Here is a 19,114-nt window from a genome sequence, read left to right on the forward strand (position 1 = left end):
GGGCATGTGCATAGATGTCCACTGGGGGTAACTGTATTGTCAGCAACAGCTTTAGCATTTCTCACAGTTGTTTCAGAACAGGCACTGACTTTAAGCAACAACCTACTTTCAGACATACCTCAGCAACCCATATCAGGTGCACTTACATTTTTCCTTGTTTAACAATGAGTACTTCTTCCACCTCAAACTTTACTGTAAATAGTGTATCATATCTTTTTTACAGTATATTTTTTTAAATGCACAATTACCCTTGTCTCCAGGGCTTACACTCTTTGCATTCTATCGACCCACACTTGTGCTCTCAGTAAGTCTATTATATACATGACTGATTGATGTTATCACTGATGTAATTTGAGATGTCATCAGTGATGTCATTTACATGTCATGTGTGATGTAATATGTGAGGTCATAAGTAGTGCATGGCAGGGGCGTAAGGTGCAGTTAGCTCTGTAAACTATAACTGGTACATTTCAGGAGTTTGTATTGTTTTTTTGGAAAGGGGCGACCACTCGGTCCCCCCGAACGTATGGTTGGGGGCCCGGATCCTCCCGGGAAACCATTTTGGGCGGGTGGCGTGTCACGGCTGGTATGCCCGAAGCGGCGTAGCCGGGGCGCGCCTTTTTCCCGCCCAAGAGGGGTTGTCCTAGACACCTACACCGATGGCCACGCCCAGTAGGCGTACCAGCGGAGGGTTCACGCCCTCCCGAAGAGGAATAAAGAGAGCGGGAATCCGAAGAAGCATCCTCTTGTTCCTGTGCTTGTAAGCTGCACCCACTCGTTGCACGTGAGCCCTCAACGGAACAAGGAGCAATTTTGACCCACCCACCAGCCCCTTATGGCAATGTTAGTACTGCAATAAAGTAATTTTCTATTGATAACATCTTCTTCCCTTTGTTTAAGCGGTATATCATGGTTTAGTTTAATGATATGATGAATGTCGGAAGGTATTGTTTCTGGTAGTACAGACAAATATTGCGAATAAACAGGATAATTTTCTCTCTTAGTATGTAATCAAATGTCATATTTATTTTTTGGTCGGGCGGTAAGGTCATGATCGGTGAGCAGTAATTTCAAGGTCCCTAGAGGGGGGCGCCACCCACTATGGATGGGAGCGCCCGGGGGACGGCGGCCATTGGCCCCTCCCACGGGGAGGAGGCACCCACTAAGTATGGGTCGCCTAGGGGAAGACGGCCATAGGCCCCTTCCAGGGGAGTAGGCGGCTATGTGCACCTCCTACGAATTTCCCGGGGCCCGGATATCCGCAACGGCGGATGTGATAGACAGTGTGGGGTGGGAGGGGGAGTCCACGCTGCCTTCTTACAGACACCTCACACGGGTCCTCGGACGACCTTTAAGATGGCGTCGAGTTAAAATGGGGGCCCCCACAAGACAAGGGAAATTGGAGTTGGCACAGAGGGTACAGTCCTCTGCGCGGCCGCCACTCACATCGTGAGGGCGAGAGTTCTGGGAGTAGGGATCTGACACCGGTTGCGACCTTGCCGTTGGCCCGTAATGCTAGGATGTACAATTTTAATTTAGAAAGTATGCATTTGTAGGATGTTAGACTCGGCTAGGAAAACCTTTGTACTAGAGATTTGTTAAGGTTAGCCAATGAATATGTCTTCATCGAAATGTAATAAATGAAAATTGTACATGATATGAAACTGTTATTTTAATGTTTTAATTTTGTTTCATATTTTAATAAATACGGCCGGGAGGGTAACTCCCTCCCGCCTTCCAAAAGTTCAGAACTGCGTCCGTCTTCCCATCCTTGGGGATTGTGTTGGGAGGGGGTGACAGGCATCCCGGCCATATAAACATTTGTCTCTTTTACCGTATTACACTTAACTATAACATCACAGTAACCTTTTTTCAGTGGGGGAAAAAAAATATATATATACACACACCCCGGAACACAAAACATAGAAAACCTTACATCACGAAATATAAAACTTCTATTTGTAGTTAATGGCTACACACACACATATATATATATTACCAAAAAGTTCCCCAGATGTGAGGCCGCACTCTTCCACAGGTCGGTGACAACACTTTTATTTTGATTGGCAGCCTGCTTCACACCCCGTCGTTGTGCCCCCCTGGACTGACGCGTTTCGAGGAGACATTCCTCTTCTTCAGAATCCAAAAGTTCAGGCAGCCTTTTTGCGTGCATCTGCAGCGTCCCCGTCTTCCTTATTTGCATATTTTGATTGGCCTCACATGTGCCGTTTTTGTGCTGCTTTCTGGGACCTGCAGTTCATTTATGCAATTTTAATACCCTCCAATGGGTTTGGTGCCTGCGCTTTCTTTTGGGGGCTGTTTTCAAAGGCTCTCCATTAAGCCCCGAGTGAGACTCAGCCTGCCATGTTAAAATACCTGCTTCACTGTTCGCTTTTCGAAAGATTCAAAAGCGCAGAGCCTTTTCCTTTTTTCAGGCTGGTGCGATCTCTCCACGGCCTGGAAGCGCCGTGAAATGTATTACCAAAAAGTTCCCCAGATGTGAGGCCGCACTCTTCCACAGGTCGGTGACAACACTTTTATTTTGATTGGCAGCCTGCTTCACACCCCGTCGTTGTGCCCCCCTGGACTGACGCGTTTCGAGGAGACATTCCTCTTCTTCAGAATCCAAAAGTTCAGGCAGCCTTTTTGCGTGCATCTGCAGCGTCCCCGTCTTCCTTATTTGCATATTTTGATTGGCCTCACATGTGCCGTTTTTGTGCTGCTTTCTGGGACCTGCAGTTCATTTATGCAATTTTAATACCCTCCAATGGGTTTGGTGCCTGCGCTTTCTTTTGGGGGCTGTTTTCAAAGGCTCTCCATTAAGCCCCGAGTGAGACTCAGCCTGCCATGTTAAAATACCTGCTTCACTGTTCGCTTTTCGAAAGATTCAAAAGCGCAGAGCCTTTTCCTTTTTTCAGGCTGGTGCGATCTCTCCACGGCCTGGAAGCGCCGTGAAATGTATTACCAAAAAGTTCCCCAGATGTGAGGCCGCACTCTTCCACAGGTCGGTGACAACACTTTTATTTTGATTGGCAGCCTGCTTCACACCCCGTCGTTGTGCCCCCCTGGACTGACGCGTTTCGAGGAGACATTCCTCTTCTTCAGAATCCAAAAGTTCAGGCAGCCTTTTTGCGTGCATCTGCAGCGTCCCCGTCTTCCTTATTTGCATATTTTGATTGGCCTCACATGTGCCGTTTTTGTGCTGCTTTCTGGGACCTGCAGTTCATTTATGCAATTTTAATGGAGAGCTGTTGAAAAGAGCCCCCACAAGACAGCGCAGGCACCAAACCCATTGGAGGGTATAAAGACTGCATAAATGAACTACAGGTCCCAGAAAGCAAGAAAAAAACGGCACATGTGAGGCCAATTAAAATATGCTAATAAGGAAGACGGGGACGCTGTAGATGCACGCAAAAAGGCTGCCTGCACTTGTGGACTTTGAAGAAGAGGAATGTCTCCTCGAAACGCGTCAGTCCGGAGGGGGCACAAGGACGGGGTGTGAAGCAGGCTGCTAATTTAAATAAAAGGGTTGTTACCTACCTGTGGAAGAGTGCGGCCTCATATCTGGGGAACTTTTTGGTATCACATATATATATATATATATATTCACTGAAAAAAACATAGGTTATAGACCATATATAGTTAGGAATTAGCATTTACAAAACCTTATTTTACTCACACAAAACCATTGAAATTCGCATATATAGTTAGTTGCACTAACTATATATCGCGCACCCGCAATCCACTGCTGATCATGTCACATATTACATCATTCATGACATGGTCAGTGACATCACTGATGACATCTCAAATGACATCACTGATGACAACATCCAGTGACTGTATGTTTCTGTAAAGTTAAAATGTCTTACATATTGAAGAATGAGTGGATGTATAAGTGTCTGGATGAAGGATTTAGTAGGTGCATGACTGACTGTATGAGTGAGTGATTAAATGTGTCTCACTGAGTGCATGGGTTAGTGACTAAACTGTCTTAATTTGCGCATCATTATGTCTGTTCTGTAAACTGCTGCATGTGTTGATCAGTAGCTATATTAGTAACTATATGGGTTATTGATTGGTTGCCCAATATTTGTATGGGAGACTGAGTGTGTGTGTGGGTGGCTGGGAGGTGTATGACTGTGCATAGATGTGTGGATTCAAAAGTGCATGTGGAAACAGCTGTATGGGCGGTTGACTGTGTGCATGAGTGTATTGGTGAGTGAATGGATATCTCAGTGCTACATGTCAAAGTAAGTACATATGTAAAACACAATACATGTGAGAGTTGACATATATAAATAACTGTGCATAAGAGCCAGTGAATGTGTGAGTGGCTGTATGGATCATTGTGAACTTGTATCAGGGATTGTATAAGAGAGTAAATATGTGTTAGTATATGTTTGAATAAGTAAGGTGTGTATAACTGTATAGTTGATGAAATGGAGGTGTGATTGATTCTTTGCATGACTGACTAGGTGTGTGAGTAACTTCATGGATGAGTGACAGTCTGTGAGTGTCTGTTTACACTGAGTGTATCTAAGGTTATATTAGAGTCTGAAGAGGTTCATCGTATTATCACATGAATGATGTCATCAGTGATGTGATCAGTAATGGCATCAGTGATGTCATCAGTGATGTCATCAGTGATGTCATTTGAGATGTCATCAGTGATGTCATTTGAGATGTCATCAGTGATGTCACTGACCATGTCATGAATGATGTAATATGTGACATGATCAGCAGTGGATTGCGGTGCGCGATATTTAGTTAGTGCAACTAACTATATATGCAAATTTCAATGGTTTTGTGTGAGTAAAATAAGGTTTTGTAAATGCTAATTCCTAACTATATATGGTCTATAACCTATGTTTTTTCAGTGAATATATATATATATATATATATATATATATATATATATATATATATATATATATATATATATATAACATTTCTATGGCAAAATGAATCCCCTCATTTTGTTCCTTTGCAAATTAAATGTTTTAAGTGTTAACACTTTATTCCAATCAAGATGACTTCAGGTGTGCCATACTTTTGTCATAAGTAAGACTGTTAGCGCTCTAGTTGTTCTTTAGAACACTCTGGGACATTCTGTCACTGTGCTATAGTTGGGCTACATCTGGCTGATATTTGGGCTACATTTTGTTTTTTTTTGTCTCTGGTGGCCATCTTTGGGCTACATTTGGGCTCTAACATATATATATAGCCCAATGTAGCCCAATATATATTTTTCAAAGTTAATTTTCATAAAAACCACTGGAGCATATATCTTGAGACATAGCAAAGGCACATCGGGCTACCAGTCCCTACAATTTTGCCAAGTTTTGTGGAAATCCATTCAGCCGTTCGAGCTAAAAGGGAGTCCAACCGCCCTATGGAAAACTCAATGTTAAAAACACGTTTTGGGACCCCCTTTCTTCTCGGCCCCCACTTGACGAAACCCCCCCAAACTTTCAGGGGACGCTCAGAAACAAAATGTGCCATTTTCCTGAAAATTACAGCCAATTCCGTCCATCAACACCAAAGTTATTCAACATAGAGTTTTCAGAAATCCCTATTCAAAAAAATCCTAACTATATATACCTACTGGCGACCGCCAGTAGGTAATATATAACATTTCTATGGCAAAATGAAACCCCTCATTTTGTTCCTTTGCAAATTAAATGTTTTAAGTGTTAACACTTTATTCCAATCAAGATGACTTCAGGTGTGCCATACTTTTGTCATAAGTAAGCTGTTAGCGCTCTAGTTGTTCTTTAGAACACTCTGGGACATTCTGTCACTGGGCTATAGTTGGGCTACATCTGGCTGATATTTGGGCTACATTTGTTTTTTTTTGTCTCTGGTGGCCATCTTTGGGCTACATTGGGCTACATTTGGGCTCTAACATATATATAGCCCAATGTAGCCCAATATATATTTTCTCAATGTTAAAAACACGTTTTGGGACCCCCCTTTTTTCTCGGCCCCCGCTTGACGAAACCCCCCCAAACTTTCAGGGGACGCGCAGAAACAAAATGTGCCATTTTCCTGAAAATTTCAGCCAATTCCGTCCATCAACGCCAAAGTTATTCAACATAGAATTTTCAGAAATCCCTATTCAAAAAAATCCTAACTATATATACCTACTGGCGACCGCCAGTAGGTAATATATATATATATATATATATATATATATATATATATATACATACACTCACACATATATATATATATATATATATATATATATATATATATATATATATATATATATATATATATATATATATATATATACACTGAAAAAACAAAGGTTACAGAGACGTTATTGTTAGGCTAAGGTTTCACTCGTACAAAAGCTAAGAAATTTAGCTGTTCTAGTTAGTGAGCTAACTATAGCTTGAACCCCGCAATGCACTGCTCATGACCTCACATATTACATCTCTCATGACATGGTCAGTGACATCACTGATGCCATCATTGATTACATCTCAAATGGTATCATTGATGACATCATCCAGTGACTGACTGTTTTTAAAAAGTTTATGAGTGTTACATTTATATACCAAAGTGTATTGGTGAATAAGTGGGTGTATGAGTACCTGTATGGATGATTCAGTGGGTGCGTTGCTGACTGTATAGGTGAGTGATTAGGTGTCTCAGTGAATGTATGGGTGAGTGATTGGTTGTGTGAAGGTTTGTATCAATCTGCCAGTTGTGTAAGTGGCTGTATGAGTGTGAGTGGGTATGTGATTGGCTGTATGGGTGATTGATAGTTTGTCTATGTGGGTGGGTGAGGGTGTGTGACTGTATGTATGAGTGAGTGGGTGAGTCAGTGGCTGCATGGATTCATGAGTGTGTGTGAGGGGCTGTATGGGTGAGTGTGTGTCTTTGTGGGTAAGTGGATATGTCATTGGTATATGGGGGAGGAAATGGGTATGTGAAAGTCAGTGTAGGTGAGTGATGGGGTATATGAGTGACTGTATTGGTGAGTGAATGTGAGAGTGGCAGTATGGGTGAGTATGTTGTTGTGCCAGTGACTGTACAGGTAGGTGAGTGAGTACGTGTTAGGATCTGAATTAGTAAGTAAGTGGGTTTGTGTGTAACTATGGGTGAGCAAGCAGCTGTGTGATTGTATGGTTGAATCAGTAGGTGTGCAAGTAGCTCCATAGGAGACTGACTCAGTGTGTGTGTGAATGTATTGGTGTATGAGTGGATATATCAGTGGCTGTATTAGAGAGTGAGTGGGTGTATGAGTGGCTGTCTGGGTGAGTGAGTGGGTGTGTAAGTACTGGTATGGGTCTGTGAATGGGTTTCTGAATGTTGTGCGAGTGAGAGTTTGTATAACGGTTCTATGGGGATGTGAGTGGCTGCGTTTGTGATTTTGTGGATGATTAATTTGTGATGTCACTGACCATGTCATGAGGTCACGAGCAGTGTATTGCGGGGCCGTGGTTTATAGTTAGCTCAACAACTATGACGTTTGAATTTCTCTGGTTTTGTACGAGTGAAACTTGAGCCTAACTAGAACGTCTCTGTAGCCTTTGGTTGTTTCAGTGAATCTCAAAGTTTTTTATTGCATTTTCTAACTATAACGTCCCTGTTACCTTTGTTTTTTTTCATTGATTGTCTAAGGTTTTTTTTAATTGCTAATTCCTAACTAAAACGTCCCTGAAACCTTTGTGTTTTTTCAGTGAATTTCTATGTTTTTTTTTAACTAGTAGTCGTGATTGCTGAGTGGTGGAGAAAGGGGGCTGGGCCTCCGACAAGTTCTCGGGAAACTCGCTGTGTAGGACCTACAGGAGGTACCAGGAGGGCTTCTTGGCCCCAAGGTCCCTCAGGAGCATGGTGGGCTTTATCACCACAAGCCACGTTTACACAGAGGTGGAGAAAGGGGGCATGACCTCTGAAGACCTTACTGGAGATATAGGAGGGGTAGTTGGCCCCCAAGGATGTCCTTGGGGGCCGACTACCCCATCTGTTACCTCCAATAAGCCCCACCCAGCGGGATTGCAGAGACCTGATAGGAAGATGTGCCTTCTTTCTGAACCACTCTGCAAACGCGCCTCCCGGCATACTACTAGTAGGGTGGTGAATTCCCTGTGGCTATTTAGAGCCTGTGGGGGCCAACTACCACGCCTATTATCACCAGCAAGTTCCACACAGTGGGTTTGCTGAGAGGTTTTCAGTGGCCACGCCCCCATTCTCCACCACTCTACAAACGCACTCCTGGTGCACTAGTAGTTGGGGGATGAAGTGCACATGGCTCTTGAGGGTCGTTGGTAGCCAACTAGCCCTCCTGTTACCTCCAGTAAGACCCACATAGCTATATTGCTGAGAGGTCGTCAGAAGCCACAAACCCCCTTTCTCCACCATTGTGCAGAAGCGCTTCCTGGGGCACTTCTGGTTGGAGGAATAAGTCCACTTTAGTCCTGAGGCCCTCAGGAGTAACGTGGAATTCATTCCCCAACCAGCAGGGCGGCAGGAGATGCATTTGCGACGTGGTGGAGAAAGAGGGCGTGGCCAACAAGTTCTCTCAGCAAAAACCTGCTGTGGAGGTGGTGGTCCCCGTGCATTAATATTCCAAAGCCCCACATAGGTGGCGATTCCTGGGGCTGCGGGGGCCATGTGGCCTCTCTGCATGCCTGTTATAGTTTGTCCCCAGGAAGAAGGAAGTCCCCGGGGCAGCGGGGGAGGCTGTTGGGCCTAACCCACATTATTTATTATTCACTTCTGTGCCCTGGGGAGGTTGCGGTTTTCAGGGCTGGGTGTGGGAGCCTGAAGCCCCCACGCATTAATATAACATTATAGCCCGGGATAGTTGGCAGTTCCTGGGGCTGCAGGGGGCCATGTGGCATCCCCGCATTCCTGTTATATTTTGTCCCAGGGCGCAATACGTCCCCGGGGCAGCGGGGGAGGCCGCAGGGCCTCACCCACATTATTTAATACTCACTTCTGTGCCCTGGGGAGGTGGCGGTCCCTGGGGCAGCGGAGAGCTACGAGGCTCCCTGTAATCATTATTGTGAATTCTCCGGGGAGGTGGCGGTCCCCCGGTCTTACAATAGCCCAAGGATGGGAGCACTGTGCGCTGTTTGACTGCATCTGTGGTGGATAAGTAATAGCAGCCATGCCATTGGCCTGGTAATATCCAATAAGAACTGAGGATATAGAATTTTAATTAACAAGCAAACTGGTACTACATAGCATTTCTGAATACTGATGAAGGCATCTCGCTGAAATGCGCCTAATAAAGAAGTGCATGCCATGAACCTGTTGCCCCATGAGTGCTTCACACTACGTGTGACTGAGCCGGAATATTGAATCGCGAGTTCCGACCCTCGCGAATGATAGCACCCGCCCTAGGAGTTCAGTAACAGGGTGGGACTTTCATAGCTGTGATATATATGTGTGTATATATATATATATATATATATATATATATATATATATATATATATATATATATATATATATATATATATATACAGGCTATTGAAAATTTCGGGACTTGTATTCTCACACAACAGCCTGTTTGCTTGCATTACCAGCGCATATTTAACAACTATGAGGGGCCCGTTGGAGATACTTACTCAGTAGTGGTGCCTGCTGGAGCTGTAGTTCGTTACCCAGAAACTACAGCCTTACTCATAACAGCGAATTGGGGCCAGCTGGATTTCCACCAATGGGAGTGCTGTGGAACTTTCAAAAACGTTGATTGGGGCAGTTTCCCGGCATCAGCGGCATGTGAAAAAAGGCACAAATTGCCGAAACACATCTGCCAAAGCGGTTTAATAAATTGGACTTACTTCTGTTCCCCGTTGTGTCCTTGTAGTGACTCCGCTCACACAGGAATATTCAAAGAAGTCGTTTATTGAAGAATCAAGTAAGACCAGATTAGGTGGTAAAGCCCTGTCAGTGGCGGGTCCTATGTTGTGGAATGCGCTTCCACTCTTATTGAGACAATGTCCCGACCATTTCCTTTTTAGAAAACAACTGAAAACCTTCCTGTTTAGCCAAAAATAGTTGTAGCCTTGTCTCTTAGTTTAAGAATTTCTGTAGCTGTCTTAGATGGTTTTGGAATATCAGTGAGACTGTTTAGATATCTGCTTGCCGGCTGTCCTAAGCGCGGAGATACTCCTCTCGGGAGTTTATTCATAGCGCTATACAAACCTGCAAATAAATAAAATAAATAAATATGGAAGGTGCTGCCAGCTTGAAGTACAGATCCAGTCTGGTCAGCCTTCAACACAACCCTCTACATTCTTAGAACAGTACATATTTCATTCCTACATTCTAACTCCTACATTCTATTCTCTACTCACATACGAACCTAGATGCATATTACAACAGTCCTCTGATTGCTTTTTACTGAAGTGGTCTTTTTTGGGATATTTTACGCTCTGCCAGTGATGCGTTAGGAGGACCCGTCCTTAGGTGTCTGAGGCTTCATTGGTGTTATATTCTTCCAAGGGATTGGATAGACCTCGGACCACCTCGACCAAGCACAGTAAGAGGCTGCTGCCAAGAGCGGACCGTGACTTTACGGTGAGACATGATCACTGTATTGGTGTTTCATGGCCCTGCTGACGCTTGAGATTGTGGCTGGGCGTTTGGGGACACAGGAAAGTTCCAGGCTATTGAAAATTCTGGGACTTGTATTCTCACACAACAGCCTTTTTGCTCGCATTACCAGCGCATAGTTAACAACTATGAGGGGCCCGTTGGAGATACTTACCCAGTAGTGGTGCCTGCTGGGAGCTGTAGTTTGTCAGCCAGAAACTACAGCCTTACTCATAACAGTGAATTGGGGCCAGCTGGACTTCCACCAATGGGAATGCTGTGGATTTTCAAAAAGGTTGATTGGGGCCGTTTCCTGGCATCAGCGGCATGTGCAAAAGGCACAAATTGCCGAAACGCGTCTGCCAAAGCTGTTTTGATAAATTGGACTTACTGCTGTTCTCCGTTGTGTCCTCCGATGGCTTTTTACTGAAGTGGTCTTTTTTGGAGATGTGTGTGCTTGTGTGTATATGTATATATATGTATGTGTGTGTGTATATATATATATATATATATATATATATATATATATATATATATATATATATATAGTTCAAGGATTTATATAGCGCGCTACTCACCCAGAGGGTCTCAAGGCGCTTGGGGAGGGGGTTAATTATTTATCGAATAGCTAGGTTTTAAGTTCTTTTCTGAAGGAGATGTGGTTCTATGTAAGGCGGAGGTGAGTGGGGAGTGAGTTCCAGGTTTTGGCCGCCAAGTAGGAGAAGGATCTACCTCCCATGGTGGATCTATGGATACGCGGAACTGCGGCGAGGCCTTGATTGGAGGATCTTAGTTGGCGGGAGGGTGTGTAGAAGGAAAGTCGAGTGTTGAGGCATTCGGGCCCTAGTTCGTAGAGGGCCTTGTGCGCGTGGGTGAGGAGTCGGAATGTTATTCTCTTGTTGACGGGAAGCCAGTGGAGGTCTTTCAGGTGGCTGATAATGTGATCTTGGCGAGGGACGTCCAAAATGAGTCTCGCCGATGCGTTTTGGATGCGTTGGAGTTTTTTTTTAAAATTTGGTTGTGATTCCGGCGTAGAGGGTGTTTCCGTAGTCTAGTCGAGGGTGACGGTCTTTCTTGTCTCGGTGGGGATCCAATGGAAGATTTTTTTGAACATACGAAGTACGTTGAAGCAGGAGGATGAGACGGCGTTGACTTGTCTTGTCATGGAGAGGGAGGAGTCTAGGATGAAGCCTAGGTTATGTGCGTGGTCTGTGGGTATGGGTGCAGAACCCAGATCCGAAGGCCACCATGAGTCGTCCCAGGCAGAGGGGGATGATCCTAGGATGAGCACTTCCGTTTTGTCGGAGTTAAGTTTTAGGCGGCTGTTTTTCATCCATGTGGCTACTTCTTTCATGCCTTTGTGAAGGTTGGTTTTGGCGGTGTTGGGGTCTTTGGTGAGGGAAAGGATCATCTGGGTGTCGTCAGCGTAGGAGATGATGTTAAGGTTGTGTTGACGCGCGATGGAAGCGAGTGGACTCATGTAAACGTTGAAGAGGGTGGGATTGAGTGATGATCCATGTGGTACTTCGCAGATGACTTCGGTGGCCTCTGATTTGAATGGGGGAAGTCGGACTCTCTGGGTTCTCCCAGCAAGGAACGAGATGATCCAGTCCAAGGCTTTTACTTTTATGCCGATGTTGTTGAGGCGTTGTATGAGGGTGCTGTGACAGACAGTGTCGAAGGCGGCGGAGAGGTCGAGTAGTATGAGGGCCACTGTTTCTCCGTTGTCCAGTAGTGTTCGGATGTCGTCTGTTGCTGCGATGAGGGCGGTTTCGGTGCTGTGTTTGGCTCGAAAGCCGGACTGTGAGGGATCGAGGGAGTTGTTGGATTCGAGGAAGGCGGCGAGTTGGCTATTGACGGCTTTCTCTATGACTTTGGCCGGGGATGGGAGGAGGGAGATGGGGGGGTAGTTTTTAAGTTCAGAGGGGTCTGCTGTGGGTTTCTTCAGGAGGGCGCTGACTTCGGCATGTTTCCAGCTTTCTGGGAAGGTAGCCGAGTTGAAGGAGCAGTTGATGACATCACGGAGATGGGGTGCGATGATGGAGTCTGCTTTGTTGAAGATGTGGTGGGGACATGGGTCGGTTGGCGAGCCAGAGTGGATGGAATTCATTAGTCGGATGGTGTCTTCAGTGGTGATTGGGTTCCAGGCGCTGAGGTTGTTGGAGGGCGGTTTAGGTTTTGAGGGGGGTGGAGAGGATTGTTCGTTGGAACTGTTTTCGAAGCTGTTATGTATGTCGGCAATTTTGTTGTAGAAGAAGGCGGATAACGAATCGCAGAGGTCTTGGGAGAGAGTGATGTCGTTTGAGGCTGCAGTGGGGTTGGTGAATTCTTTGACGATGTTGACTAGTTCCTTGCTGTTGTGGGCGTTGTTGTCGAGTCGATTCTTGAATGCTGATTTCTTGGTGGATCGAATCAGCTGGTGGTGTTTGCGGGTTGCTGCCTTGAAGGTGGTCATGTTGTCGGTGGTTGGGTTTTTTCTCCATGTTTTCTCGAGAGTGCGGCATAGCTTCTTGGATTTTTTAAGGTCCTCGTTGAACCAGGGGGCCTTTTTGCTGTCTTGTGTGGTGTGATGGTTTTTCAAGGGTGCTAATTCGTCAGCGCTGTGAGTGATCCATTGTTTGAATTTGATGGCAGCTTGGTTTGGTCCGATGGGGGGGCGGGTGGGTTAAGGTTGAGCGATGTGAGGAGTTGTTCGGTGGTAATTTTGTTCCATTTTCCTCTGGGGATAGGTTGTGGGTTGAGGTGGTTTTGTAGCTGAAGTGAACACAACTGTGGTCCGTCCAGTGGGGAGCTGTAGTGTGATCGAAGGAGATGTGCTTACTGGAGGTGAAGATTGGGTCGAGCGTATGTCCGGATATATGTGTATATATATATATATATATATATATATATATGTGTTTATATTATCGCCAGTAAGTAGTTCTAGTTAGGATGTAGTTTCCATAGGAAGAGCTTGTTTTCATTTGCTAATAACTTTGATGTCGTTTGACGAATCCTCGCAAAATTTTCAAAACTACATTATTGGTGAAGAGTAAGTGTGGAAGATATGGAGAATATATTGTTTTTGGATGATGCATCCACGTTATGCTGACCCAAACTACCCTTTTGGGGTGAGATCTACAGGCCCTCCATTACACTACTTTACAGCTGAAGATTCCATCAGTACGTTTCTCTTGATCAGCTGCCTTTTGTCCCTTTTGGTATAAAGTCCATAAACCACAAACTACTTATCTCTAGTCTACATCATGAGTTCTTTTTTCGGTTTGGTCTTTTTTCCTCAGTCTTTTTTACTGAATTTATGCAATCTTTTTCACTGGTGATTGCTCCGTGGAACATTCCGGTCCATCGTTGTCATCCATTATGCACCTCTAGTTGAAAACCAGTCACTTTCGCAATTAGTCTCCTCCTCCTGTGTGTGACAACATTTTGCCTTTGCACAATGATTCCATTTTTGTTTCATTTTTTTAAACTTTATTTACAATGTGCAGCAGCTTTCCGCACATGGCTGCCAGGCTGCTTTCTTCTCCTCATTTGCGTTGCATCCGATCCCTCACATTTTTAATTGCTGTTTTACTATTCCCATAGGAGCACAGGCCATCTTGGAACGGAAAAATACAATAATAAGTAATCAAAGATGGACGCCCGTGTTGAAGTTACGTGGTTTTCGACTTTGCTTCGTATCTAGCTGCCATTTTGTATTTAACCGCCATTTTGTGTTGCCTCACTCAGGCAGCACGGCGGACGTGGTGAACGCGATGTTTTTGCCTTTTTCAGCTGCTACGTGTCTCTCCCGTTAAAGAGTAACTCCTGCCCATGTTTATGAAACCGATGTCAGGGTCTCCCGAGTTTTGTAAATCCATGTCTAGACTGATTAATCCATGTCTTACTCCACTGTTTGGGTCCCACCATTCTTCTCATCTCTATCTTGTTTAACTGACCTTCGCTATTCTCTTCGTGTGTTCTCCTGTTACATAGACTGTCCTTTGAAGCATTCAAACAGGTTCTACCACATGCAAATTGAATTACGGGCACTAGTGTTGATTAACTTGAGGGGAGGAGAGCACACAGGGTCTGAAAGGAGGGTGTGTTTTAGACATTCGATAGCTTGTTTTCAAACTATTCCTATTTGTCAGTTTTGTATATTTTGGGAGTTGGCATTGTAAACTTGTATAGTATAATAGACTGTGCGCCACGGAATGAAGTGACAGTCTCCTGATAACCTACCAGTTGGTGTACTTACAGGACCACTGTGCTTAGCTGCAGCTAATAAATCTGCTTTTCTACGCCTAACAGAGTGTCACGTGTCTCTGTCTGCCAAAGCAGGTGAACCCGGAGATCTTAGGCGTGCCCTGCACCGCCTGGCCCATAAGGTCAGGTTCTCCAGTGTGTGTGCGGTCTTGGACTTTCATATTTGAATGCTTTTGAAATACTGAACTGTTTACCAAGAATGGTTACTAATATTTCATGCATTGGCAAGCCAATAGCAGCACAAAAATGCCAGACTTATTTGATTTGTCAGATCTTGTTTAAAAAATGTAGCGTAGCACAATTGAACAGAGTAGGTACTAGTATTGCAGCATGCTTCATCTCTCATTTGTTTTTATTTCTTTTTGACTCATTCAGCTATTACAAGTTGCTCATCAGCGAGGTTCATTCATCAATCAGAGTTTGTTCCAGTTACGAGGTGGATGCTTCTCTGCTTCCTTTGCTTCACCTACCGACTAAGGACTCGCAGGATTACTACTCTCTGGGTGATATTGTCGCAAATGGGCAAAGCCTCGATGGAAAAATCATTAATGTGCTTGCGGCCATCAGAGCGGTGAGTTACCAATAGTCCTCCACTGCTGGCCAATGCACTTCGTCTTAAAACGTTACTCTTAAATTATTCCTCAGAAAACACGTCTTATCTCTATTCAAAACAGTTACTTTGTGCTGGGTTTTAATTGGATTAGAATTTTAAGGGCTCTAATATAGTCTTTCAGTTGTGTGGCTCAATGTGCTGGCAATCGACACAACTCAATTGAATTGAATGCATTTTTGGCTTAAGGTGTAACTCAATTACATTTGCGATTTTGTGACAGATAATGGCCATTGCCATTTTACGGTGAATCCACAGGGTTGTATTTTTGACATCTTCCTCTTGTTACTAAATTTACAGATATTTAATAGCACATGATTAATGTTTAATTAAATCAAATAATAGGTGTTTGTCTGTGTGTGTGCGTGTGCGTGTGTGTGGGTGTGTGTGTGTGGGTGTGTTTGTGTGGGTGTGTGTGTGTGTGTGTGTAAGTGTAGTCAACCGAAGAGCAACACTATATGCCACACTGAATTTATACAATTGTCCACATTTTATTTTTATAGTTTTTAATTTACATTCTGTTACATCGGGAGCCATACAGCCCTTCCGAAATCTAGTGGTATAGACCTAACGTGCTCACTGAGGTTCTGTAACCTGGGACAACTCCATTTCAACGAAAATCTGACTAACATGCTGATTGGACACTTGGGACAAATTTTGTTCTTACCTGCTGGTAAATAGTCAAGTAGCTAGACGCCATAGAATAGACCTGCCACTGGTTGCCCTGCCTTCCCCACATGGCTTCCCACGCCTGAGGTCCTCTCAGTCAGTTGGACCCTACGACTCCTACTGATATGGAGTCAAAACATATGGCAGCATTTGGAAACAAATTTTCTCCTAGGCCAGTCTGGGCCATCATTTAGTCAATGCCAGCTGTCTCTTTGAGCGATACTCACACTCTGCTCTGTGGGACATGGTCATTAAGATCTTACTGCAGTCGCTGATCAATTTCAGTCTAGCCAGTCTCCGATCATTCTGGACATCCAAGACGCAGCAAAATATATCATCAGCTCTCAGCTGGAAACTACTAACTTCTTGGGCAGGGCAGATGGTACCAGTGTGATGCTTCAGTGCCACACATGGAGGAGATCCACAGATTGTTCATGCAATGTCCAAGCATCATTATTAGATATGCTTTTACCGGCACCCAGCCTTCCGAGACAAAGCAGACCCTGCACTAGAGTGCTCAAAGAAAAAAGGCTGCAGAGTACTTCTTCAGCCTTTTTGTGTTTGTGCAGCAGCATCCCCAGCATTTTCAACCCTTTCAAGGCTTCGGAAGGGGCTTGACACAACAACAAAGTCAGTGACCTCCACCCAAACAACAGATCCCATTCTTTTCGAGGTTGCGGTCTGGGTTTAAACCGAGAACATCCTGGATCTTAATGGCAGCATACTCCCCAGTCCCCTACTGCGTAGCTTCCAAGCTACTTTAGCGTGCTTTCTGTACCACATAGCCACCCTGTTGGAGGCTGGAAAAATTATGGTTACCACTAGGATGGATCAGTACATCCAGCAAAAGAGAGCTCAAAATAGTTCAGCAAGGATACGTGCTGCCATTCTCATCTGATCCGCTGCAAAGCCCACCCACATCAGTGTGGCTTTTGGATGACCATTTGTCTATTCTGCAGCAAAAAGTAAGTGTTCTTTTGAACAACAGGAGCCAAAGAGAGGGTTCCAGCACTGGAAGTAGGGACAGGATGTTTGTTACTCCGTTATCTTTCTTGGGGCCAATGAAGCAAAGAAGGACTAGGTTAGATCTTTGCCCCCTCCACTTCTTCCGGAACAAGGACAAAGTCAGGATGCACATGTTGGCCCAGGTTCAGACCGGATGGTAGCACTGGACCTGCAGGACTCATATTTTCATATTCTATCCTGTAGTCCCGCTCGCATTTTCTGTTGTTCAAGGTGGGCCAAGAACATTTCCAGTTCCTGAGCTTCGCCCGGCCTCACAAGTGATCTTCAGAAGTTCACAAAAGTGATGCTGATTGCTACACACTTTCGGTTGTTGGGTGTACCAGTCTTTCACTATCTCAATGACTAGCTGTTGACTGTGAACCACCTCCTGGTGTCGGTGAAGCTCTTTAGTGTTTTATATCAACGTGCCAAAGTTATGCCTGACTCTTCCACAGAGATTCTAGATTCCAGTTCAACGAAGCTGTATTAGATATTGTTTCAAGCCTTCCCACCGCTTCATCACGTCCAGGACATTTGGCCTAGTATCCCTATGAATCAGCCTCAGTTCTTGGTATCAGTGAATGTGGCTCTGAGACTTTTTGGCAATCTGTGACCTGATCGTGGACAAAGTCAAATGCCACAGTATTAAGGGGCTCAGCACCTAGAAACCAGTCAGATTCCATCAAGATTTTTGAGTAGACTGTCAAAGACCTGCAGTGGTGGCTTCTCCACTGCAGTTGGACCGGTGGCAGATCCCTCACCCTACCCCACCCAGCGCTCATGGTGATGATGGATACATCACTGCTGGGTTGGGGAGGGGCACCTAGGGTAGGTGATCAGAGGACTAGACAGCATCCTTCTACCTGTCAAAGACCTGCAGTGGTGGCTGCTCCACTGCAGTTGGACCGGTGGCAGATCCCTCACCCTACCCCACCCAGCGCTCATGGTGATGATGGATACATCACTGCTGGGTTGGGGAGGGGCACCTAGGGTAGGTGATCAGAGGACTAGACAGCATCCTTCTGACTGTCAAAGACCTGCAGTGGTGGCTGCTCAACTGCAGTTGGACCAGTGGCAGATCACTCTCCCTACCCCACCCAGCGCTCATGGTGATGATGGATACATGAAAAACACTACCGAAGAGACAAAGGACTAAGACTTCTCTGACTCCCTACCCATAAATTAAATCTCACTCAACAGAGAAGTACTAAAAACAAGATCCTATCCCCTGGGATCCAAGATTGGCTGGAACTACAAATCATGTAGTTGTCCACATCGGAACGGTAAATCTCATATCTACTCAGACCCAAGACAAACATGGGGAAGACAAAAAAATTCTTAATACTGCCCTCACACACTTTGCAGTGTCATGCTTTATCATACATCATACATCCAGATGCAGACCAACACTGGTTGGAGCGCAATGTGTTTTTTTTTTAATGAAGAACAGTGGTGAGGAAAGACAAAGTAGGAAAACGTGATAGAACACACAAAAGACACGTGCAAGAATGTGATACAACTCAAAAAAGGGGAGGTCTATTCCCCCCCTGTAAGAAAGGACCAAACAGTGCAGTACATATACTTTAAAACAACCTACGGGTCAACATAATTAATTTTATTGTCCAGTATTGGGGTGTCTTTCATAGATTCACATGCCTGAATCATTCCCTGTCGTCGGAGTGGGAGTCCCAGGGTACATAAAAAAGCAATAATATGCACATAACTAAAAATCCTTGGTAATACACAACCAGGAAGTAAAGTAGCCCTAGCTACAAGAGAAAAAACTTCCACACTCATGACTATCATAGTCATTTTGTATAGTCCAAACTGTAGCCAATCAGGTGACAGCACCCACCAGAATGTTCTCCCCAGAGGCTCAGGCTCTCAGATTTTCTACCGCACGTTGTGTGAAGGCAGTCTCCCTGAGCTCTGCTCAGTACTTCACATTTCTGACTGGATTCTTTTCATCCAAGATGTCTTCTACTAAAAAATCTCTCTTCAGGCCTTGTGAATCCTGTG

The 19,114-nt window shown here is 44.7% G+C and overlaps 1 protein-coding gene across 1 annotated transcript in view; it reads left to right on the forward strand.

Moving 5' to 3' along the window:
• MEIOB (meiosis specific with OB-fold) overlaps positions 1–19,114 on the forward strand; it is a 546,591-nt gene that overhangs the window by 85,708 nt on the left and 441,769 nt on the right. The window contains exon 4 of the mRNA XM_086939725.1: positions 15,187–15,382. Within this exon, the coding sequence (XP_086795851.1) occupies positions 15,187–15,382 (196 nt within the window). The remainder of the gene's footprint in view (positions 1–15,186; positions 15,383–19,114) is intronic.

This window comes from Lissotriton vulgaris, chromosome 10 (assembly GCF_964263255.1).
Source record: "Lissotriton vulgaris chromosome 10, aLisVul1.2, whole genome shotgun sequence".
Lineage (NCBI taxonomy): Eukaryota > Metazoa > Chordata > Amphibia > Caudata > Salamandridae > Lissotriton > Lissotriton vulgaris.